Source organism: Chamaea fasciata, unplaced genomic scaffold (assembly GCF_029207755.1).
Source record: "Chamaea fasciata isolate MVZ Bird 193981 ecotype frontalis unplaced genomic scaffold, bChaFas1.0.hap1 SCAF_21, whole genome shotgun sequence".
NCBI classification, from domain to species: domain Eukaryota; kingdom Metazoa; phylum Chordata; class Aves; order Passeriformes; family Sylviidae; genus Chamaea; species Chamaea fasciata.
In genome coordinates this window covers 4,316,427-4,342,323 of record NW_027094106.1, presented here as the reverse complement: position 1 = coordinate 4,342,323, position 25,897 = coordinate 4,316,427, and the positions used below count along the sequence as shown (strand labels likewise).

The following is a 25,897-nucleotide window of genomic DNA, read 5'->3' as shown; positions in this document are numbered from 1 at the left end:
AGATAAGCCTCCAGTGCTGCAGCTTTGCCATCAGATCTGTGCCTGAGCTTCCAGTGTGGATACACCCCTGAGAGTGACCTAAAGCAGTGAATGGTGACTCCAGGTACCTTGTTAACCTGGCACTCCTGCTTTGCATAATTCCATTATTAAATAGTTGCACACTTCAGCTTCTCAAGCCTGAAAACCCCACAGGTCTTCAAACTCCTCACTCAAATCCTAACAGGAACAGTGGTGGTAACAGCCCAACACCAACAGGGCTCTAATGATTTCAGCACAATTATCACAGTGGCACTGAGGGCAGTGAAAGAAGAACCAGCCCAAGCTTCACCATGGGGCCACAGGTCAGTTTTGTGTGAAGAGGCAAAGAAACCTCTTGGCACCTCTGCCCCATTTCTCAGCTCTGACAGCCCACACTCATTTGTACACCCAGAGTCTCTGCAGAATTTTAAAAGAGCTTTTGGTTTCCCTACAGCCAGATGCTCAGTAGATATAAATTGCACAGCTCAACTGAAGTCAAGGGATCAAGGCTCTGTCTCTCTTTTTCTTGATGGATTGCTGCAAAATTTGTGTTTCAGAGGGGAGGCAGAGGAGGTGGTTTATAGCATATGAAAGGGGAGAGAATTCTGGAATCACAAAGCCTTTGTTTAAACAAATAAAGTCTTTGCAGCCAGGGTTTTTTTTCAAGACCATATTTTGCTATTACAAGAAACTTCAAGCTTGCAATGCAATGGGGCGTAGCACACAGGCAGGCTCGGGGACACGGGAATCACATCTGCAGCTCATGCTTCAACCTGCTCAGACTCCAAACAACACACTTCCCTCCTCACAGGCTCACTTTCCTTTCATCCATTGTTAGCTTAATGGAAAGGACCTGCAAAGGACCCAAGGTCAAAGGATGAAAAAGGACCAAATGTGACATATTCACAGAGAAACAAATGAAATACCTTGATTCTTGTGACTCAATTTGCCTGGCAGCTCTTCCCTCTCCATCTAATCTAGTCCACCACTTCCATTGCATGGCCATGCCCAAGGAGGACAGGCTGGGTTATCCCCAGGGCAGGGGAGCAAACCAGAGCTGCCAACAGCCCACGCTGGAGCACTGGGAAGGCAACAGCAGCTCCAGGGAACTAAACACAACAGCTCTGACTGTGCAGCAACTGCAGCATCAGCACTGCTTGGAGCAGCTCCTGCACCACCACGGTCACAGCTCAGGCTGCCCTGACCATTCAGTGACACACAGCTCAAGAAGCTCCACTGGGAAGAACATTTTGTCTGTCAAAGTAAGCAGGACACCAGCTTTCCTCAGCAGACACCTTCCCCCAGGACAAGTTCAGAGCAGTCCCTGAGCAAATCTGGAAGAACTCAGCTGAATTCACCCAGTCGCCCACGTTTCTTTGCAAAGAGAAAAGGATGAACTCAAAACTCCCAAGGGAAACAGGAAGCACCATTAACTCAGTGAGCACCCAGGATCTCATGCACTGATGCTTTATTTGACACTCTTGAGAGAAACCACCAGACCACTGACCCCTCCGTCCCCTTACTGCCACACACACACATACACACACTTTAGCCAGAAAAAGGACAGTGACGCTTTCTGACACTGGCACAGGAGGAATTTCAAGTCAAATTCCACAGCAGAAATACGAACACAGATCTTCTGTGCCTACCTAGGTGGCCCTCAGCTGGGGGACAGCCAGCCCGGGCTTGCATCTTCCACCTCTCTTTAATTTGTCTGATTTGACCCTTCCAGCCTTTTTACATGGTTACTGAGTTTCCTTAAGTAGTTTATGTTCTGGCCCTCTGCAAAAGCTTTCGCCAGTGCTTGTGAAGGATAGCAGGCCCGAGCCATAAATCACAGCCAACCTGGGATCTGTTTTTTCAACACATTTCCTCTAATGAGAGTCAGATGTTGGCTAGATAGGCTTTATTAATTGTGCTTGTTTAGAAGGAGCCGTGTGTGCAGCCCTGCAGCGGGGTTTGAGCTGACAGCAGGCAGGGAGGGGAGGGGATGGACGCCTCTGTCACCCGGTAGCCTCTGGCCTGAGCAGCAAAGGCTCAGGAATCAAAGGTCTGGAGAGCTGCTGGAGGGAAGGGCTCCGACCCTGGCCACAGCTCCAGCCCCAGTAAAGCCAGAGCAGGAGCTGTTTGTGCAAGGGGAAGCTCTCGGAGTTTTGTTTAGTGTAGGATCACTGAGACTCCACTGCTCTGTTTACTGCCCTGGTATTTACTTGCCGTGTGCACTGTAAACCACAAAATCACAGAATATCCTGAGCTGGAAGGGCCTCAAAGATCATCCAGTTCAACTCCAGCCCCGGCACAGACACCCCAGCAACCCCAGCCTGGGCATCCCTGGGAGCAGTGTCCAAACCCTCCTGGAGCTCTGGCAGCCTCAGGCTGTGCCCAGCACCCTCAGGGGAAAGAACCTTTCCCTGATATCCCTGACACAGCTCCAGGCCGTTCCCTCAGATCCTGTCAGGGATCACCAGAGAGGAGAGATCAGTGCCTGCCCCTCCTCTTCCCCTTTGGACAAAGGCAGTGGCAAGGGAAGGGCCCCCCTGGGCAGGGGCTGTCAGAGCCCTGATGCTGGGACAGAAAGGCCGAGTCACCCAACCCAGGGAAGAGCTGTGCACTCAGTGCCTCCTCTTCCCAACACTTCACATGTCCAGCTGCACGAAATCTGTGTTCTGGCTGACCCGCAAACATTGCATGCTCCAAGCTGGCCACAGCCTCACCTCTCACCCCGCCTTTACACACCATGTGCCCTCGTGGTCACTCAAGAGTGGGACTCGGTGATCCCTCAGGGCCCCTTCCAGCCCAGACCATTCTGTGATCCAGCTTCCAGACTGGGACTAGCCCAGTCCCACGACATCTCCCTCAGCCTGGTCACCAGCACAATTAAAACATCTCACACATCAGGAGCCTGGAGCTCAGAGAAACTTCAAGATGGTCTCTTTGACCAAAGAGGGTTTGTTCTTTCCCACAGTTTTCACATCAGGATTTTGCAGGCTGGAACGTTTTATCTTCACCTGGAAATTGTGAGTTATTAGGCTGCCTATCAATATGAAACAGAACACCTCCAGAATATTTTTTGCCTTTTTACCTTCATTCCCGATAATTCACCATCTCTGCTACGAGACCCCAGTCGCTGCCAAAATTTCCCCATTTGTAATGTCTCTCATATCTCTATTATAACAACCCTTACCCTTAACTTTACTGGCTATCTTTAAAAAGCAGCTCAGATTTCCTTTCTTATGAGAACTGCTATCTGATCCTTTTCCGCTTGTAAAGTGTTCATACTTCATTTTCATGTCTACTTTCTTCTTTTCCTTCTTAAAGAGGAAAAGGCTTTTTTTTTTCATAAACAAGCAATAAATGTTTTTTCATTATCATGATACTCAGTGATTTTGAAATGTCCGTAAGAAAAAACTCAGCAAAACTGAGTGAAAAGAAAGTTTACCACAAAATGCAAGTTACTCCAAGTTGCTGGAGTAGCAACTACTATTCAAGAAGCTACACAAAATTTGGAACAGTGTTTCAAGTGAAAAAAAAATTGGTGCAATTTTAAAAAGTTTTGCAATATTATCTCTGGAGGGTTTTTTTCTTAAGTGATTTTTCATACCTTCTGAATTAAATGTTTCAGCCTTTGGTTTTGAATAGCATTTTTTTAAAATCTTACTTAAATTAAAAATAAATGAACAAATTACATAGTCTTAAGTGAAAGTAAATGGTTTCGTTTGGGTCTAAAGAAACAATTCTGATTGACCCAAACTCATATCTTAGTTATTACATTGTGTCAAAACCTTAAAATTTTCCATTTCAGATTCTCCCAAGTCATTTTTGCTTTCCAATTTTTTTTCATTTGGCAAATGGAGCCAAAACCTCTCCATTATTCACCCAGGTCTATTCTTAAACAGCTCACACCACTCACCTTGTTTTATTTAAGATTTCACACATGCGCCCTCCCACCTCAGTCACTAATTTTATCCATAATTCCTCTCAGCCTGGGGATTTGTGCTCTTCCCCATCCTGCTGGTGAGGCCGGTGCTCCATCAGCATTTGGAATTTGATCAGGATAACTTATCCACAGGCAGCCATCAGCTGTGAGATCCGTGTTCAATCCATCTCTATCTGCCAGAGGAAGGTTTAGCTGGGTTTTGATGCAACACCTTTGGATAGAAATGCATCATCTTTATTTTTACAAGCACCAAGGACATTTCACTAAGGCAGCCTGACTGAAGTTACCCTGAAAACAAAGATTTTACCCGTCCAGAGTGAGTTTGCTGAGTGGAGCTGCTGATCCTGGAGCTCCAAGTGATGCTGCTGGCACTGGGGCTACTCAATAATTTTGATACTGCAGCAAACAAACCCTCCCCTGGCTCACAGCTGTAGCAGGGCATGGCAGCAAAACAGACAAAGCAAATAAAAGCACAGAAATTAAAGACACACAGGTGGGATGAACGATTTGTATCTACAAACCTCCCACAGCAAGACAGGGCCAATCTAAACTAGATTAGAAGTCCCCAAATTAAAAGAGGGATTTCATACGCTTTCCAGCCAAGGAAGCTGAAGGCACAATGTCCATAGGGCCTGGGGCTCCTACCCAGGGAAAACACTCCTCCTCCAGCTGGCCCAGTCCTCACTGTGCCAAAATCCCATGTCTGATACCACCATGGTTGAACTAAACTCATTTCTCCCTCAATCCCTGCTCTATGACAGGGAGAGAAACTTCACAGGACCTGGCCCCAGTGAAGAACGCAGCGAAACTCCACTACACTCAAAACCTCATCTCACATTGAGATGGCTTCACATCCCTTACAAACCAGACTGCTTTCCCCTGCTGGGAGAAGCAATCAGGGGGAAAATGCAGTCAAAATACGGAGCAGTGTAACATGAAATAAGGAAGCAGACAGGACAAAAGGAAACATTTGAATCAGGCTCATGGTGAAGTCTGCAGGGACTCTCACAATATTGGTTCTGCACCTGTGTAACACAGGTCAGGGAATCTCTCACAGTCTCGAGCCAAGCAACGTGTGCTGAGCTGGGGTTTGTGTTTCATAAAGACACTCCAGAGCCAGACAACCAAGGTTTCCTTAGTGAACTGCATCCAAAGTTAACTATTGGATAGGAAATGTGCATCTTGTTTCCAGTCGGGATTTCTGACCTCAAATTCTACCCCTGCTTTGAGTTTTATTACTTGGGCCTGCAAAGCTGCAGGGCAGCTCTAGGGCTGGACACGTCCTCTCTGCACAAGGTCCCTGTAACCCACAAATGTGACATTCAGGATGCTCAGTCAAGCCCTAGTTGTTCCTCATCCAGAACATTTAGCACTGGCTTCCTTCAGCCAAGACAAAAAAATCATCTGAAAGACCAATGAGGAAAACAACTCTTTAAGCCAGTGAAAAGGACAGTCAGAATTCAGCAGAATTTGGCTCCCTGAACATCAAAATACTATGTTTGCACATTCTTTCTCCAGCAAATGCACGATGATGATGATGATGATGATTGTTATTACTACTGCCAGGGGCACTTTTGCAAAGGTTCTATTTCCCATGTCAGCATTTCAGCCTCAGCTTTCACCCCACCATGGTTTGTCCATTCTCCGCCACTCCCTCCCTGAAGAGTCCCCAGAGCCCTCATCCAACACCCCTGCCCTGCACAAGGCCAGTGAGCACCACTGAGCCCTTGGGAGCTGGGCTGGAATGGCTCAGGGGTCCAGGACATCCCTCAGGGACCCTCACTCTGCCTAATGCTGCCCCTTACCCCTCACTGGCCTTTATCTAAACCCCCCTGAGCTCTGCAGTGCTCCTTACAGATCTCAGCAGCAGGAAGAGGAATCCTTCCCACATTTCTCTGCAGCTGTGATTTTGTTCTCCAGGACACCCAGGGACATTGGGACCCAGAAAATCCCTCACATCCTCTGGCCTCCATAATGTGAAGAACAAAGCAACACTTGCATCCCATTAGCGGTGAGCACAGAGCCGTGCAAAGGGCTTTTTGTTTGGGTTTGTTTTCTGTTGTTGCCTTGTTAACTTCTGGGTGAAGAAAAATTAGTAAAGGAAATATCTTCTTGGGCTTATCCAGGCACATTTCAGTTTCAGCATCAGATTTTTAACTCTTCTAAAGAAGCTTCACCTCCATCTCATTTCAAATTGAAAAATCAAAGGACATTCATAACCAAAATATTTTCCAGGATTTCTGCATTCTGTTGTTTTAATCCAAAACTCACTAAACACTTCCCAAACGTGGGGATCTATTCACTTTCTGATGGGACCAAGCCATTAGTCACCATTTGCCTATTTGCACTTTCTCTGGCCTGTGACGTGGACCCAACAACGAGCAGCACAGCGTGTCCCCTAAGAGCCCTCATGCTGGTGGCAGTTTGAGGAGCTTCTTGTTGAGGTTCTAGATGATTCCACCCTGAAATTCTCCTTTAAAATGCCTGAAATGGCAGGTTTAGACCCAGGAATGAAGGCCCAGCATGTGGGGAGATTTCTCCTGGAACATGGCATGCACTGGGTAAGGCTGGCTGTCAGCCAATCTTCTCTCCCACGCCTGTCACCCCACGCACTCTGCCTCAATATTATGTTACTCTTACAGCTGTGGAGGGTTTGACAATGAATTTTGACCCTCCCTCTGAGCACTGATGAGGAACGGGGAGAAGAGCCAGCGAGTCCAAAATGGACAAACCCAGAATGGTGCAATTTGCCTGCAATACACCAAGAAGGAACTGGATACCTCCAGAGACACCTCCATCCCTCCAACCCCACACCATCAATAGTCACCTCTGAGCACCAGGCAACAACACACTGATAAATAAGCTCCAAGCAGGGCTTTGAAATGACACAGCTCGAGCTTTAGAGGCCAATGCACAGTCACTGGTGCCTGCTGCCACGTGATGCTGCTGGCAACAGGGGTGATTTTGGCACTTTAAAACAAGCCCAGGGCCAGATTGTAATGGGAAGCAACAACCATAATTCTCCTGCAGCCAGAGAGCTCCTAGGTTTTGTACCCACAGAGAGTTTAGCCCCAACAGCACAACACAGAAACTTGAGGGCGCTTAATCAAATCAAAGCTCTTAACTGTTTAGGTTCATCTTTCTCCATGAAATGTGTCTGCAAGACACTCTCAGGCACTTCACCAGAGTTAATTGCCTGAACCCAAACCATCGCAGCCCACAAATCCTTTAAACTTTGAGAACTGACTTAATGCTGAACAGCTGCCAGGCTCTCACTCGCCCGCAGCCATGGGAACAGCTTTTCTTATCAATAAATGGGGATTCCTGTGTGTGCAACAGCCAGGAATGGCACTGGGAATGCCTCTGCTTGGAGATTAGGACATGCCAGCAAAAACGTGCTAAGTGCAGCTGGAGGCCAAGCAGGATGCACATTCCCACCAATCCATGGCCAGTCCCTTCCCAGAGGTGTGGAATGATGGCACGGGCAGTGCTGTAAATTGCTGTGCTTCCAGAGGCCAGGCACTGCAGCTCTCCTCAACAGGGAAGCACTGGGCTACCTCCAAGAACCACTGGTAAATGAGGACTTTAATGGTGACAATTGCATCAGTACAAAAGCAATCTCCTATTTTAGTCCAATTAGTGCTGTGCTAAATCATCAGCCCGGGCCTTGCCTTTCGCAGTGGAAAGAGACACATCTGTGAGGCTCCTCTGCTGCATGTGGTTTGTATTATCCTCTAGCACAATCTGCATAAACTAATGCTGTTCTACACTTACACAGCACCTCATCTGGAAATCTGAAAGCGATTTATGAATGGTGGGCATCTGTGACATTTTACAGAGGGATCCAGTAATTAGCCCCAGACTTGCACAATTGAGTCAGCTGCAGAGCAGAGCCCATTATTTGTTCTGTAGTAACATCTAGTGTCCAAACACAGAGTCTTTCTCCCCAAAAAGCGTACAAGCACACCCGAAAATACCACCCATGCCTGTGTTCAGACCAAGGCCGTTGAGGAACAGTCAGAGTGAATGCACAGCCTAAAGCACAGCCTCCCCTGGCACACAGGTCTCTTCATTCTTGCAAGCAGAAGGGTTAATAAGCCTGAAAGTTTGTCTGCTTTTTCCACATCAGTTGATCTAATAAAAAAGATTGATTCTCCCCACAAATCTGGCCTCACTTTAACAAATCATTTGATTTGACACAAAGGACTATATTCAGATAGTTTAAATTCCACTTCACTCCCTGAAACTAAAGTTTCTAATGGGCTGAAGCCTCAGAAAGAGCCAATAGCAAAGGCCAGGCAGAGACACCCACCTTGGGAAGGGCTGGAAGTGCCAGAGTGCAGCCAGAAGCATCTGCAGATCTCTCTGTACTGCAGTGCTTAGGAGCCCACGAGGAACGTTGCAGTGTGAAAGAAAACACACAGACCTTCCTGTACCTTTGAGAAATCCAGCAGCAGCTCACACTTCTGAAAGCCTCCCAGTGGTAAACATAACAGTGTTATTACCTGCCCACCTCGCCTGAAGTGACAATCCCAAAGTATTGGGATGCAGATCACCAGGGGGTAGAAAAAGCCCATAACCACGTCCAAGCAATACTGTCTCTGCTTTGCTGCCTGGCCCCACACTTCCAAAGGGTTTTGCCTACATCCTAAAATCAGAGTATCGTTTGGAAGCTGAATGACTAAAATCAAATAATGGAATGAAATCTTTAAACATCGGGCAACAACAGGAATCCCAGGCCAGAAGGAGGATTCCTTCCACAGTCAAAAAAATCCAACCAACCTATAATTCATAGAAGGATAGAATGGTTTGTGTTGGAAGGGAACTTAAAGATTATCCAGGTCACTCCCCTGCCATGGGCAGGGACATCTTCCACTGTCCCAGGTTGCTCCAATCCCCATCCAGCCTGGCCTTGGACACTTTCAGGGATCCAGGGGTAGCCCTGTGCCAGGGCCTCCCCACCCTCATAGGGAACAATTTCTTCCAACCATCTAATCTAAACCTCCCCTCTTTGAGTATAAAACCATTGCCCCTTGTCCTGTCACTACCTGCCTGTATAAAAAGTCTCTCTCCTTCCTTTTTATAATCCCTGTTCAAGCACTGGAAGGGGCTCTAAGGCCTCCCTGGAGTCTTCTCTTCTCCAGGCTGAACAACCCCAGCTCTCTCAGCCTGTGTTTGTAGGAGAGGTGCTCAGAGCATCCTCAACACCCATCACAACCATCATGAACACCCAGCCCATACTCTCCAACCTGCTGTCACATCAGCAGAATAACAGCATCACTAGATTTTGCCTGGATGAAACCCTGAAAGGGTGTCAAAGTGCACAGTGGAATAAGCCTCATTTAAAAATGATTTAATATCTTGCCCCCTCCAAGGGCTGTGGTGTGCAAGGGCAGGACTCTTTGTGCTCTCTCTGAAAACCCAACAGGACAGATGTTGAAAAGGGCACAGCCACCAAGGGAATACTGAAGCACAAAGTTCCAGGCCAAGGAAACAAATCACCACTTTAAAAAGACAATCCAGAACAAAGAGTGGTCTGTGCCAGGACCAATAATGAGGACTGCAGAAAATGTAGATATAATTTCTGCTGACACAGCACTTTCCCGTGTGTCCTTGGACACGTCATCAGTTCCTCCACATGCAGCTCCAACACGAGGGTCACTGTGGTAAGAAGTGCATTTGTGTGCCAGGACATGCCCAGGTTAACAGAGGGGACTCAGCACCAGCATCCCAAAACACAGCAGAGAGTAGGAAAGGGAGTGAGAACAACCATTCCAGGAGGAGTCAGCAGCACATTCTGTGACATCCCTGGGCAGAGCACACAGAGATGAACTGCAGCTACAGCAAGAAGCACAGCTCCATAGAGGCTGGGGCACAACACTGGGGCTTGTCCTGATCTGAGGCTTCATAGGAGCTTCTGGGCTGTGGGACATGGATTTTTCTGTGTTCAGCAAGGAGAGCAGAGAGGCAGAGCAGTGAGAACTCCTCATGCCCTGTCACACCGCTGCCTTCACCACCCAGCACTTGGGATAACTCAGGGTGTGCTGCTTCAGAGCTGCCACGATCCTCACCTTCCACAAAACCTGCATGTGGCCATCAGGCACAAAGACTCCCATGTAAATTCCTGCTTCCCATTGATTAATCATCACTGGAGATGCATCTTAGAAATTAAAACCATGGCTGGACTTTCGCACCTGCACCAGGGAACTTTAAAGAGAGTTTTTACCATTGGTTTGGAGACACACAGCTCATGCACCAGCAAGCAACAGATCAGCTTTCATTCACTTTCAACCTTCAAAACCAGTTCATTTTTCTCAGGGGAGGCTGTTCCAACACAATCAGACATGATGGGACACCAGGCTGCTGGATGCCAGTGGCTGAGGAACCTCTCTCCTCCTGGGACAGCCTGCAACTGCAACAAGGCCACAACCACCCTCCTTCTAAATACTCACCTCATCAAGTAACCTCATTTCTGGCTCTTCTCAGCATCCCACCCCAAAAGACTGATGAGAAGTGTGAGCAGGTTGGGGAAAACAGAGGCATGAGTTTTAACGGCAAGGACAGCACAACAGGTACCCTGGGACAGCCCAGGTGTCCTCTCTCAGACAGTGAGCCAAGCAAAAAGGAGGACAGTGAGAGCAGGATGGCCCTTCCCAGGTGCTCATCCGGTACTGCCTGGGCAGTTCCCAGAGAGGAGCAGGCCATTCCCAGCTCCCTTCTCCAGATCCTTGAGGAAAACTGAGCCAAAGAGCAGGCAGAGACTCACAGACCCCCCCCCCCAGCCCTCCCACAAGCTTCTCCCCAGAAGCAAAGGGCATCCCTGGCTGGCACAGCCCCCCTCCCCCAGGAGTGCAGCCCAGCCGCTCTGGGGCTCAGCTCTGCGGATGCCCGTGGTGCCCACTTACGGTCCTGGCTGGGAAAGGAGCCGTGCTGGCGGCCAGAGGAACCTGCGGGGGGAGACAAGGAATTATCACTGTGTCTGTCAAACCCTGCCCTGCACAGCGCTGCCTCCGCAAAGTTCACTCAGCTGGAGGAGCACGACTTGAGGAGGAATAGAAGTGCCTCCATTGCCCCAGTGTCAGCAACAACCCCCGGCATGCAGAGCACACAGCACCCTCCCCAGGGCTGAAACAGCCCCAAAACAGCCCCGGCCTCCTCTGGAGATGGTGCTTCCAAGAAATACAACCTCAGACTAACCCTGTTGCTGTAGGACACGAAAGAAAGATGAAAGACTTCAAATATTCCAGAAGGCAAAGAGCATAGAAAAAAAGGCTTTTATTGTCCAATTCTTACTACCTTTTATAAGGCGTTCCCATACGGACTTAACATGATTGGTGAATAGGAACAACACCTCTCTAATGCCATGGGTTAAACTAGAAAAACAGCAAACACCACCTGGAGAAGGATTGTTCTGAGAAAGGAGAGTTGTTCGCCAAGATTGTTTTGTGAAGAAACTTTCTCGAGGAATTTTTTCTTGGGAGAAAGTTAGCAGCTGCTAGCAGGCTAAAATCTCTCAGACCCAGAAATATCAGGCCCACACTAACCTCCTACAGGGAGCAGGCTGCAGCATCCACTCTGGCTCAGTGTAAAAGGGGCAGGGGGTGGATCTGGGGTGGGTTTTTGGGATAACAGCAGTCGCTGCTTCCATTACACACGATGGGGAAAAAATGGTCCCAGGTGCAAGGAGGGAGAACAGCTGCTGTTGTCTTGGCTGAGCCATGGGGAGAAGAGTCCAGCACCTTTCCAGCAGCTGGTGCATTTGCTAAAAATGATGTTTGTGACAAGAAGAGATGGAATCAAGGTGGGGGGAAGGCCTTTAGCAGTATGGGCAGAGCAGCATCTCCTAAAGCTTAGAAAAACAGAGTACACTTCAGAGGGGGTGTCTGTCCCCAGCTCTGCCAAAGACAACTTCAGCTGGTTTGGTCACCTTCCCTCTACAGACTTTTTCTGTTTCCAAGTGTAAAGCCAGAGATGACGACTCCAACTGCCTTTATAACCAGTCTGAGGTCTGTGAAGACCTAATTATTTAAGTCTGTGAACCACAAAGCACTTTCCTCTGGAAATATATGAGCAAATCAGTATCTGTGTTTTGTGAATAAAAGGGTAATAAAAGGAAAAAGAAAAATGCTAAACAAGCTGTGAAAATAATAGTCTTAGTAGGAAAAACTTCCCCCAGCAGCTGAGGGTGACAGTCCCACTGAAGTGATAGATATTAGTCATGATCAGCACACATCTAAACATCTTGGAGATACTAACTGCAAACAACTGTTACAAGAGTTTACGAGAGTGTGTTTGTTGTGCCAGTGTCTAGAAACATGCCATTAAAACCAACCAAACAAGATCAGATAATTGCTTTGAATGTGGTTTTTGTTAGTTTGGGGTCCTGGATGGTTTTCTGCAAAGGCCTGGGAAGCTGAGCAGCCAACTTGCTCACAGTCCTACTCATCCTCACTGGAAGGAACAGGAGATGCTGGTGCATTTACACCAGTGCAAATCTGGACAATGTCTGGAGTCCCTCAGGACCCTCACAGAGTCACCAAAGCCCACACACGTTCATTTGGAGGATGATGCTTTAACTTCCTCCAGCTCTGCTGTGTCACTCAAGCTTTAAAGCACACAAGCAGTGATAATGGGCCAAGTCCCACAGTCAGTGTTACATTCCCCCTAAACCTATTCTTTGAGGAAAATAAATAGACTTGACTGCTGGTGTGACTCCCAGCAGATGTTTTCATAATGTTGGGCAAATCCAGGACATGTGGATGAACAGAAAACTGCCCAGAATGAACTCCAGCACTATCTTACTCCCTTTCCCTTAAAGAAATCCTGTCTCAGCAGGACCTGACACCAAGATCCTCACAGGACTGCCAGTGTGGGGAATCTTTTCAGCTAGTCTAATCCAAGATTTGGGATTCAGTGATGCTCATTCAGCAAGGACATGGTGAATCAGATCCCTGAGGGGATGCTGCCATAAATACCTACCATGTTTTTTCTCAGATGAGCAACCACAGACTGCGCTGCTCTGCTCACAGCACTTCTCCTCCCACCAGCCTGAGCAGTGGGATCCAGGCAGCAGCATTTGCCTCTAGGAAATGCTGCAGGGACAAGGAGATGGCCATGCTGCAGCCTTTCCTGCATCCCCAGTTCCAGGGGGCTCCAAGCTGTGCCAGCTCCGGCTGCAAGCCCATCTCTGGCTGCACAGGAGAGAGGGGGCAGGGGGGGTCTGGGACACATCCTGAGGCAGGGCAGCCTGGCTGGATCACAGGGCCACTGAAGTGCAAACACAGAAAACATGGCATTTATTGACTGAGCACTTCCTGTGGCATGGCCAGGACCACTTTTGCAGCAGCAACCACACAGGGGAGTCCCAACCTCCCACAGAAACCTCCCACCAGACACTCCAGCTCCCCATCCTGTCAGATGGGATGGGTGTCTAAATCTCTTTTCCTCTTTTTACAGGTCTGCCTTAAGACTGCAGCAAGCCACAGAAACACCCCGCTTCCCAGAAGACCAGTCCCAGTCCCACCCACCCTGCTCCCTGCCTTGGCCACAGCAGCCACAGGATTGCAGCTGAGGACTGGGATGCAGCTGCAGCAGCTCCTCCAGCTCCCAGAACAGTCAGCAGGGCAGACTCGTGTCCTTCTCCTCATATCCTTGTCCTCTCCTCTCTCATCCAGGTCAGGTACCAGCACAGCAAGTCTCAAAGAGCCTAAATTCTGGTTACCCTTGGCCTGAACAGCTGCCCTGATTTCTCACACCTCCATGCCAGGGAAGGACACATCAGCTGCAAGAGGAGTGCAGAGAAACAAGAATCAGGCTTTACATTTTAACCCCAAGTCTGGCAGAAGCCTCCCCTTTGCTCTGCCAGTGCAGCCTGAGGAGCTGCATCAAGGCAGCTCATTGATCCCGAGTGAAGGGGAAGAAAATTAATCTTGTCTTTCACGTTCGAGGACTTAATGTGTTAAGATCAACCAAGGACATCCTGCATGAGATTTCTGAGAATGGGTGGTCACAGAAAATGGCAAATCTCTGGTGCTAGAAGCCCTGCACTACCACAGAGCATCCACATTACCTGCAAGCCGTAACAAAGTGCTCAAAACCACATGGTTTGCACTCTTATCCAAATAATAGAATAATCACTATGCAATAAATTTTCTTTCATCATTCAACCATTACCAGCAACTTCAAACCACCGAGTTCTGCTTCCACTTTGAGAAGCAGAGAAAGATTTCAGTTTAGTCCTTTCCAGATGAAATTAGATAAATGTTTAATGCCTCCTGCAAGATCTGCAGAGTCAACAAAAACACTAAAGGCCAAATCCAGAGGGATCCTGTTAACTACCTCAAGATCTATCTAGAGTTAAATAGCATCCACGGTGAGAACAGAAACTTTCTCCCTTTGCACAACAGTGTCAGGTCAAGATCAATGACATTTAAAAAATGTTTATTAGGTCTTTTCTGCAACAGCAACAAGAAAGAAAAAAACTAAATCTCAAGAACTGCAGCAGAAAGGCCAGTCAAAGGTAGAAATGTATTCCACAGCCCTGTGCAGAGAATCCATTTCTGGACACCTGCCTAAAACTCTGCATCCGCCTTGTGCTGGCTCAACCCCCACTGCTCTTGGCAGGTGAGATAGAAAATTGGTTATAAAATGAGCTCTATATTTTATAAGTTTCATAAACATTTTTTTGAAAAAACTGGAATATGAGGTATTCTCAGAGATCCTGTGCCAGAGAGTAATGTGGTCTAACTTGGAAACAGAGTTACCACCTGTTCATGGCAACTGCTCTTTTAATCTTCATTTCTGTTTTATGAGCTGACCAACACTATTTTATTAGCTGACAATTAGTTTAGGTTGATTTAATTAAGCAAAATTGAGTACAAGCCCTCTTTCTTCCCGGGCAAACGTTCTGCAGGATTAGGGGTATGAGCAACTTGGAACCTGTATCAATAAAGCTGAATTCCAGATCTTTTTTGTCAAAAACAATGACATAACTGTCCAGGTAAATATATGTCAGTGGACACAGAGATGTTCCAGGTGTTCTAAGAGAAAAAGAGGTACTCTAAGAAAAAAAAAAAATGTTCTAAGAGAAAAAGAGATGTCCTAAGAGAAAAAGGCAGGTTCTGGCTGCCTGGGGGAAACCAGAGGTGATAGTTTGACACCAGCACTTGTGCTTAAGTTGAACTGGTTTGAGTTGCCACCTTTGCCTCTAGAATGAGGGTGTGCACCTCACAGAGGAACATTGCCAGATCAGATGGAGAAAGATGAAAATTAACCCAATCTGGAAATAGTAATTGATTACTTTTGAACGAGATCAATTCTTTAAACAGAAGGTCATGTTCATATTGAACAGATGCCTCCAAAATTGATGCTGCACAGGAGCCAAGGGTCAGTGTTTGCTCTTTTCTGCAGCATTTGGGCTGAAGAACCACGTGTCTGCAAAGGGCTGCACAGGACAGCATGGGGTGGATACCTCACCTTTCATATCTTTGGGTTTGGCTTTGCTCGTTGTTGTAACTGTTCTCTCCTTTATTTTTTCCCTTGAATATTTTGTATAACATCTGCAGACCTTTACCAAGCAGGAATTCCCACCTGGGCAAACATCTCTAGTTTAGCACAAACTCAGCCCTACACACAGACAGGAGCTTTAGCTGCGAGTCAGGTATCAGGCTGAGAGGATTTATCCTTCCTCAGACAGGTGGTACAGATGTTTCAGCTCGGCTCATTTTAAAGATTCAAAGCAATAATTGACCAAAATCAGCAGCCTTTTGAGCACCAGCCCTCACCAAGGTAAGCTTGAATGAAATACTCAAGGATGAATTTCCTCAAGTCACAATTTCTTGAGTGTTATCTTGCAGAACCCAGTGGCTGATTCTATGTGCAGGGCTTGCAGTAGAGGTTGTAGCCACAACTCAGCCCTAGAGGACTGATAAAAATGACTGTAACAGTAGTAGAGGCTCGGGTGCAGCTCAGTGCAGACAATTTTGCAGTCAAATGGCTCTTCTGTAAGATATATGTTGCCTTTGACACTTACTGAGCCTTGAAAAGTGAGCCACCACCATTAGTTATAACTCCCTGGCAAGAAAAGCACTAATAATTCTGACTAATTGTCATGGAAAGCTACCCTGATTGCAAATTTGACAGTTATAAAAATCCAATTTTGGAATTCCAAACAGGCCAGGAACATAATTAGGCTCTACATTTTAACACCCTGTTGATCAATGGTGGGGTAATGGAGACCCTTCCAAGGGCTTTGTTTTGAAATGAATGGCGCCATATTGATGAAACAGCTTGGACCCCAACCAGAAATTAAATTGAAAGTTTAAACAATGCAGCTGTATTTTATCATTCTGTATTGTCAAGCTTTAACGAAAATAGCTCCTAAACAGAGCCACATGTTTTGCCTGTTGCCCAAAAACTGAAGGTGAATTTTAAAACCCTTTCCTAAGCTGCAGGTTGCCAAGATTTTTCAGCTCGAAGTTATTATTAGGACACAACAGTATTTCATATAAGCCCTGACAATGGTTTTGTATGGTTTCTGTAAAAGCAACTTCATTTTTTACACCGGAGATGGCTCAGATGAGTGACGCTTCAAAAAAATGGAACCTCTGCTATGTATTTCTTCTTTTCCATGTACATGTGATAAAGGCAAAAATAAAACCACATTTCAGTCATCACAACAACCAATACAGGGAGTGTAAGTTGGATTTCCCCCTCATCCTACGTATCATTAATGAAAATTGTCAGCTGCCTTCTAATCCCTGGACCTGGAGAAAGATTTAGTGAGGGTCTATCAGATATTTCAGTGCCACTGAGAAAACTGCAGGCAGCTCTTCCTTTGAGAGTTATCTCCTGCCTTTGAAGATTAAGATATGATTAAAAAAACACTTGTTAGTTGCAACATCCCAAGAACAAGATCTTTGATTTTTCTAGCAAAATGGTCATGATACAGGAGACAGAAAATGTATAATGAGCCTTAGTCTTTTTAATATCCAAGGATGGATTTGCACAGCTGGAAAATTAGGGAAAAACTCTGGGGTTTGGTTTGTAATCTGTTCAAATAGCCCAAAGGATTTTGGGGGCTGCAACTCATACAAATTAAATGGGATTCTACTGCATTTATTTATTGGAGTATAGTATTGCAGCAAGATGGCAAAACTCAGTTCTATGTTGAACAAAAATCTGCTGAAAACCAAAGAGCACATTAAGTTCTACCAGCCTTTCCCATAAAAGTTTAAGTGTTCAATCTCAGTTTTGAATATCCATAATCCCAGAAACAAGACAAAAAAAAGCTCTGGGACTGTAACCCTCTGGTGGAATAGGTTCAATGTCTCAACCCTCCCATATGCTCCAAGGATGAGGTATTTAAATTGGATCTCTGAGGAAGCTTGCAGAGGGGTGCACACAACTTTCATCTCGGTCCACCGAGGGAAGGAATGGAGATGAGACATGAAGAGATAAAAAAGCTGAGAACAAAGAGGTCTGTGCAGTGCCTGCAGCCTCCCTCATGCTGGATAAACACGTCTGTCAGAGCCTGAGGTCAGGCTAAAGCCTCTGACAATGGTGCTCTGCACGTCTGAGTCTTTCATCTCCCTGTGCAACTCAGGCTTCCCAACGGCACCAGGACCAACCTGTGCAAAAGGTTTTCATGGAGTGTTACCCATTCCCCTCCTGCTGGAAGAGCAGTGAGCTGAACACTGGTGCCAGCAGTGACAATCAGCACCACAGGAAGAGCTGTGGGGTGGGAGCTGCTGTCCTGGCACAACACCGGGGACAACCCAGCAGCAGCTCCTGTGCCCAGCCCGCCAGGACAGGGCACAGGCAGTGCCTTCCTGGAAGGCAGAACTCCCCTGGGACTGGAATTCAGGCAGTTTCTCCATGAGGAATGGTGCTAACACAGGGACACAGCAGCCATCCCAAGCTCACTGAGCACCACTAACACCATGTGGTGGCACAGCAATCTCTGGTGTACTTGCCAGGCATGCAAATCAGGCAGGGATGCTCAACCTCTGCAGAGATCCCTCCTTCTCCCTCCTCCAAGGGGAGCCCAGGAGACTGGTGAAAAGGAGACAGGCAGACAGATGAACTTCAGTGAGATAAATGCCTTTCTTCACATTTTGGATCACTGTCTAGTAAACATGGATGTGGTACATCCTTTCCTTGCATACGACAGGGATGTGAAATGCGTTACAGCGGCTGAGTGACTCACACTCATATCACAGGTCACACGTGCTCCTTGGGCACACCACGAGAAATGCGTGCTTTTATTCATCTTTTCACCCAACATTTTACTGCACTGCATTCTCAAATGCTACCTAAATGTCAGGATGAGGAGATGATTTTTAATGAGGTTACTACTCCTATTCATCTGCCACTGTTCAAAATCTCACGGGCATTTTTATCTCTCTTAGCAGACTAACAAGACTATAAAAGAGGCAAGATAAACACCAGCCAAACAACTTGGATATTGTAGCCTGGTAGGTGAACATGGGCTTCAGAAGAGCAACCAACAGGCAGCCACTGAGGTGGCTGAGGAAGGAAGAGCACCAACCTGTGCAAGTTTTCTCCGCTGTCCTTTCATGGCTAATGAACATCCAACAATGCTTGATAAAAACAGTGTCTGCTACTGATCAAGTGCTGGTTGCTTTGTATCACACTTGAATCTAACAGGAAGAAATGTCCAAGAAGATGTATTGTCTAAGTTCAACGTTTTATCAAGACCAGATGAGCACACATAGCCCGAGGTGTTGGGCAAAAGCCAAAACATACAAGCAGGAAACTGCAAGCGGGTAAAATGTGACACTCGAATTAAAAGAGAGATGGTTACCTCTGTGCCAAAAACATTTTTACCATGATGGTACCGCGTATCTGGAACACCTCTGCCTCTCCAAACAGAACACTGGAGTTGCTACAAAGCCTCCCCACGTCAGGCTCTGCTGTGTGGAAATCCCAGCTCAGACCACCTCTGGATGATGCACTCCAGTGCCTTTCCTTGTACACATTCATTTACACAGACATGTGCACACACCCAGAGGAAACCTGCTTCCAACACAGTGATTTCTACACTCTGAGCAGATTTCTGAATGATTTCCTTCATGCTGTGGCCTTGGCCTTCAGTGAGGAACCTTGCCCAGGGTTCTCCTCAAAGACACGGTGTAATGGTGGAGAATAAGCAAGACAGAACTGCCAAAGGTTTAGTCCTGACTTTCCAATGACCACCCATATCCCTCCACCCATCCCTTGCTCCACTCTCTGCCTGTTTTAGTCTAAGCCCCTTTGGAGTTCACTGAAGCCAGGTTTGGAGTCATTGGGATGTGGAGATGTGTATTTAAGCTGGAATGGACGTGTCTTTTCTGATGTAAAGCCTCAACATGTATTTTCCCAGCTCCCAGCTGCTGAGGAAGCACAGTTCAGTGGTGCTTCCTGAGCCCACCATTACCTCCCAGGACAGCCAACACCAAGGACCAGCTGGCTTGTGGAATTCTGATACCTGTCATGTGCACTTAAGCACAGATCCCAAACTCTCTGGGACAGGAACACGAGGGGAACAGAAGGCACTAAACCAACACCAAGCAATGCTTGCACATTTTCTTATGTGCTAAATCGTTGTTTCCAATTTACTTCCAGCAAGGAAAACATATATTGAGTAGGTTTGTCACATTCCTGGTAAAGCACAGTCCAATTGAAAAAGCTGCAGGGCAACAGGAAATGTCTTAAATGCCCCCAAATTCCTCACTCCCCAATACCATCCCAGTGGTATCTCTCCATCACTGTGAAACCTGGCTACACTTTACACCATGAAAATTAGTAGCAGAAGAGGCGTTCTAGCCCCTGGACATTTTAAGTTTTCTGTCCAGCCAAGTCCGTGGAAAAGGCACTGCCACAGATGCAATGGCCACAGTTCCCTCACTAACGTCCTCCTCCTCTTTCACTGCTGAAAAGTAACATAACTGTTGGAAAGAACTGCAAAATAGTTTTTAGGGTTCATTAAAATATTTCAAAAAGTCACTTTGATTTAAAAACCCACCTTAATAAAGCCATATTTATAGTTTCTTTCCACAGTCTTCATCCATTTATACAGCTGCAGTTCCTCTAGAAGACAGCTCAAAGAAATGCAGCTCCAGGCACCCAGTCAGAGCCTAAAAATCCACTGCTGAGTTGCCCAAGATTTTACTAATAAAATTTGTCTTCAGTGATATAAATTGAAAAGTCAAAGCAGCAACCTGCTCACAATCTACTGCAGAGGGGTTCTCAACCTGCGGCTCAATTCCATGAAAAAAATGTTCCACATGACTTACGATTGCTGGAGGGAGATAAGGAGAGAAACAGAGTAGGTGTTGAAACTTCTTAGAAATAAATCCTGGGGTATTTTCACCTGCTTACAGAAACAAGCACTACATTTCTGATGTAAGATCAGAGCAGCCACTTGATGACTTCTAGGAGAACAGGCCACCTGCTTTCACAGCCTCTACAAAAGGACATTCTCCCAGTTCAAGCTCCACACAAGCCCTGTCTTCCCAATGAAAAGATATTTCGATTCCTTCTCCCTGAGGTCCAAGATATCCCAAGGAGAGGAACCAACTGCAGCAGCACAACACACCAAAAGCTGTTCTCAAGATGCTGCCAGATTCAGCTTAGGGGAAAAAAAAAAAAAAAAAAAAAAAAAGAAGAAATAAATCTCCTACCAGCGCCTGGGTACAGCCTTCTTGCTCCACCCAGTAAGAAACGGGTCAGAATTCCAGGCTAGGAACAGGTGATAAATTTGGAATAGCTGAACTCATCTAAGAACCAAAAGCAACAGGAGTTTTATGCTGTGCAAGAATTGCACAATAACAACATCAGGACAGGATCAAAAGGTGCACAGAAAACCTAAAAGGTTTTTGTTTTCCTACACTGCTGCCCTTGAGCTGTAGCATCTACCAATGCAGCGTTTCTTCAGTCTCCATTATTCCAATGCAAAAAAAGGGAATGTTTAGGGCCGCAGAAGCTGCCACCCGGCAGGTCCTGCTGTAGCTGTGAGTTTGTTCCATGCCCACAGAGGGCTCTGCTCTGAGTGGTCTCTTGGTGCTCCTGCAGCACTGCTGTTAACACTATTTAACTTGCAAAGTCAATTAATGCAAAAGCAAGTGGGGGGTTATGTTCGCTTTTAAAAAAAAAAAAGTGAAAAAAACCACATAAGCTTATTGAAAAGTCAACAGATAAGAAACAGGACAAGAGTCAAGCATGTTAGCAGTGAATGGGGACAACCAAATCATTTTGAGCTTGAGATGCAAGATGTTGACTGAGAAAGGAAGGACCTGGACTGCACAGTGACTGCCTGTAAGACCAGCAAGGTTAACGAGAACAGCAGGACAGGGATATCTCCAACAGCCAGACTCTACACCCTAAAATTCTTTCATTTCAGTTACTATGAAATTCCAGAGCTTCCCTGATAACATCTAGAAGGCAAATGTTACCACAGCACAATCTCTGAGGAAGCAAATTTCAAAATTGAAATGACCTCTGAAATATTTGCCTCCATGACTTTTGCCAAGAAACTTGGGGCAGTTTCATCTTTCATCTTTGCTGATTCCCCGCTTTTGACAAACAGCATGCATTAGGTTATTATTAGTAGCAATATCTTAAATTATTGCCCAAGAATCCATTTACCCTTAGGAACTGAAGGAATTTCAAAGGAAAAAAATTATTTTAAAACAAATAAACAAACACAAAAAAGCCCTACCACTCAGAAATTCAGCTTAGTTAGCATGCCTGGATTCAATCTATAGCTCCTCAGAAATCACAATCCAGTGGAAGATTAACTGAAAATCATGGGATGGGAATGCATCTGGAATTCTCCTTGTGCAGGGAAGACAACATGTTTTTAAACTCTGAAGCTCGGTTGATATTTCAGGTAGTGAAATACCTGCCCAGCCACCTCCTGCACATGTTTGATGAGCTCCACTCACATCAACCTTCAGCAGGACACGTGTCCTTGGCTCTCACCCCATTATGGGGTACGTACGAGGATCCTTTACCTCAATACCAAGGAGAAGGAATCCTTCCTGCTACATTCCTTGGACAAAAAAAAAATATTACTGACAGGATTACAGCTCCTTGGGGACACAGACAATTGCTTTCTTATTTCACACCCCCTGGATATATGCATCCAAATCCAGATGTCCATGGAGTATTTCACTCTATAGCAGGCTACCAATTTCCCCCACCGTTTTTCAATTAACGAGTGATTATGCTTAGCACTGGCCAAGACATGGGCGGTTGTGAGCACGCTGAATTTCAGGAGGAGAGTTCCACCATAAAGTCACACGTCATACGAGGCCGTTGACAGGAACTCTAAAACCAGCCATTATTCTGGAGGGTTTTGTGGAGACCTTCCCCCACACACACCAAGACAACCTCAGAGTCAGAGAAACCAGGGGAACGCTGCTCAGGCCATGCCTGCTCTGCTCACAGGACCTGACTGGGGTAATGCACCCCACACCTCCAGCAGGTGCATCCAAACAGGGAAAGAGTTTCAGTTCACCTTTAGATATTTTAGGAAGTTTAACTGGAAAGTTCTGTGGGTTTCCCATTGTAATTGGCTCGGAACCAGCACAGAAGCATGGATTGGGCTCCAAGGATGTAACTCAAAGCCTGTTGTTCATCTCATTGGGCCAAGGGCCAAAAAGCCCACCTAAACTGCTAAGTACTAAAGAGAGAGAACAAAAAAACTGCACGCTTTTCGAGGTGTTGTAGCAAGTGAGAGACTTGTCTCTATACTGTGCTCGGCTTTGCCTTTGCTTTTGTATTATTTTCCTTCTTTATTAAAACTTTTTTGATTTTTCAAGACACACTCGATCATGCCGTCTCGCTAATTGATTTTTGCCACGTCTCTGCCAGGCTGGACCCTCAAGGGTGTGGGTAAAACCCATTTGTGACATACCCCTCCCCCAGATAGCTTGGCCTTGCCTGTGCTAATCCAGCTGTTTCGTTTTGTGAATTGAAGTCTGATTGCACAGGCAAGGGAGCCATGAGTTCAGATTTGCTGGTGCACAGGGGGTTTTCTCTGATAATCCCACTCGTCATTACGGAAGCTTGATGTGCGAACGATGAGCCGCTAATATCCCCCGGGAGAGCCCAGCCCCAGACTCCACCAGCCATCCAGGGGCTGCATCTGTGGATCTTCCAAACATGATTAAGTGCCTCAGCTAGAGGGAACTGCTTTTTCTTTCTTTTCTTTTAATGAATAGCTCAGAGTTCGGAACCCGGGGAAGAGAAAAAGTGTCTGAAAATGGTCAACAGTGCATCAAAAGATCTGGAAACTTCATCTTGAGTGTCTTCGGGCTCCTTGCATCCTACAACTAAATTTATATCCTCTCTCTTGTATCTTAACCAGAAAGGCTAAGGGGGAAAGGTCACACTAATCTCAGAGAACTGAGGATCTCCTGGTCTGGACAAAACCACACTAAAGGCCAGCGAGTATTTTGACATGTCAAAGTGGAACCATGTCATTTTATACCAGGCAGAATCCACCCCTGTCACCAGCAGCTCAACAAACAAGTCTCCCATTGTGAGCATAAAGTATTTTATATTAACTGAGTTAATGACGTCATGGCCAGTAACTCTTCCCTTCTGACTTTCAGTTATTTCCCCATGTTTTTCAGAGGACATAAATGGCAAGTTCTGATAACCAGCAGTGGTAACTGTGTGGCATTTTCCCCTGTTCTTCCCCTCCTTGCTTTATTCTCTTCCCATAATCAGTTTTAGCTACATGAAAAAGTTCTATTGATTGTGACTGTATGCAAAATATCTATCAATCAACTCCCTGCAGAGGTTAAATACTGTGAGCTGTCAGTGCCTGCAGCTCTGTTTCTGTCCCACAGCTTTGCCCACAACCTTTCAAGACATTCTGACAAGGACTGACAAATTACAGCACAAAGTTCAGAGCAAGGAGCACTCTGATGAGGGCTCTGATACAAAGAATGTGAAAGATCAAGCAGAAAACCTGCTTTCAAATTTTTTTAGCTGGTGTTGAAGGACAAATCTCAGTAAAGCTGAGAATAAAGGCAAGCAACAGCTCAACTTCTGAAAAAAGTCACCAGTTATGTCACTCTGGCTCAGCTCTCAGTAAAACATCCAGCTCCAAGGAGCAAGTTGCTTGAATTTCTCTCTCATGGCTTACATTAATTAAGTACTACTTAATGCAATATGATGTTTTCGTCATTGTACTCTAAAAGAAAGTCAAGCAAGACTGAAACTGTTCTCATGGCAAAGTTACTTGGCTGCATTACATCTCCTGCAGATGTCATCACACAGATTTCACATATGGGTCATTCTATCTGCTCAAATCAGGACAAACTTCAGCAGAGTCAGCAGAATTCGGCTGAATTCTGCTGTGTGAGATGAGAAATGGGGCAGCTGCCTCCATCCCTCAGCTCTCCTGGAACACTGGAATACACCACGGAGAAGACACTTCCTAAGAGGGGAAGAGGTGGGAGGGAAAAGCAGTGTAAAAGCATGGAGCAGTTCACGTTTCTGGAGTTTGGAGTCATTGCTTGAGCTACAGAAGTTGCTTTAGCTACAGGGGTGACTTCAGACAGATTGTGACATGCTGGATTTGGAGAGGGTTTTTCTCCTACACTTTGACCTTACAAAGGTGAAAAGGAGTCAGAGCAACGGTGTCGCTTCTTCCAGCCCCACCAGCATCTGCTGTTTTTCCCTCCTGTGCTCTCCTTCTTTCTCTAGCTAAAGAGTCTACAGCACGTAGCATAATTCCTGTTACAGGAAGGAGAAGTTAATGCTGAATCTGGAGAAGCCAGGGAAGTATCAAGAGATTTCCAACAGCTGACGGCTGCTCTGGAGGAAAATCCAGCTGCTCCTTTCCATGCAGTGACCTGTTAAAGTTGGAACAGCAAATTTCCAAACCAGTCTGTAGCCTGTAGCCATGCCTGGAACAATGAAGCATAAATAAATTAAATTCTTATCTCAGAAAAGCTTATGAGTGTCTCACTCTGTATGCAAGCTTTTCAGGAAATGGGGAAGAGGGAGAAAACCTTCCAAAATTTTTGCACTGGAACAATTTATACTTTTTGCAGTCAGAGAAAGGGAAGAACGGATAAGAGAATAGCAACTTTTTTTGTGGGATGGAACAAGCAATGCTGTCTGTAGGAGAGCAGGAAAAGTTGTTTTAGATTCTGGCACTTGCTCTTCATTAAAGGCGGTGGGAATTCGACCTCACACATGTACAGCTGAGACTGGCACAGGCTTTCTGCTGGATTCCCCCCCAGAAAATTCCCCTGAAGAGGAACTGGTTCTGCTGATAGCAGCCCACAGCCAGCATGTATGGCCTCGAAACGACACAGGCACAAAATATTGCCACTCCCAGCCCCAAAAACTTGGATTCCCACCAGCCAAGGGATGAGGCCAGCAGGAAACAGACAGGGCAGGGAGGTGACCAGCAGTGCCCTATTAAAAAGGACAAAAAGGATCCTATTTGAAAGGATACACCATATAAATGAGTGTTAACACATGGAAGATCTTTCACACAATTCCACACCTTACATGGACACTGACCAGCAGCAGCAGCGCTGACACTTTGCCCCAGTGGTTATTGGAAAGGGAATATTCAAGAAGACTCTCAGTGACATCAGGCAGCACCACTTGTCAGGCAAAGAACACAAAATAGCAAACACCCGAATTAAAACCTTTAAGGGCTACTGAAAATCGCCTATAATGACTGTTGGAAAGTCTTGTTGACCAGAGCAAACCCAAGCTCAGCCTGCTGCTGTTCCCTGGGGGTTAATTGTACCACGTGAAAACAGTGCAGGGTGTGTAGATAAAGAGGAGCCATGACACGAAACAAATGTCTCCTCAATTCAGTCATTTCCCACAGGGAGCAAAAGTTAACCACAAATCCCGAAGACCAGGCAAATGCATTTAAAAGTAATGATGCAAACCATTCTTGAA

General features: G+C 46.2%; 1 protein-coding gene and 1 long non-coding RNA gene across 2 annotated transcripts in view; both read right to left on the bottom strand.

Moving 5' to 3' along the window:
- Positions 1-25,897, bottom strand: part of COL26A1 (collagen type XXVI alpha 1 chain) — a 162,171-nt gene that overhangs the window by 40,215 nt on the left and 96,059 nt on the right. Inside the window, exon 4 of the mRNA XM_066202098.1 lies at positions 10,861-10,902. Within this exon, the coding sequence (XP_066058195.1) occupies positions 10,861-10,902 (42 nt within the window). The remainder of the gene's footprint in view (positions 1-10,860; positions 10,903-25,897) is intronic.
- LOC136300023 (uncharacterized) lies at positions 1,448-4,305 on the bottom strand. The gene is made up of 3 exons (XR_010723610.1): positions 4,263-4,305; positions 3,929-4,166; positions 1,448-3,026 (listed from the first exon to the last, which is right to left on the bottom strand). It is a non-coding gene; the product is annotated as an uncharacterized lncRNA (long non-coding RNA).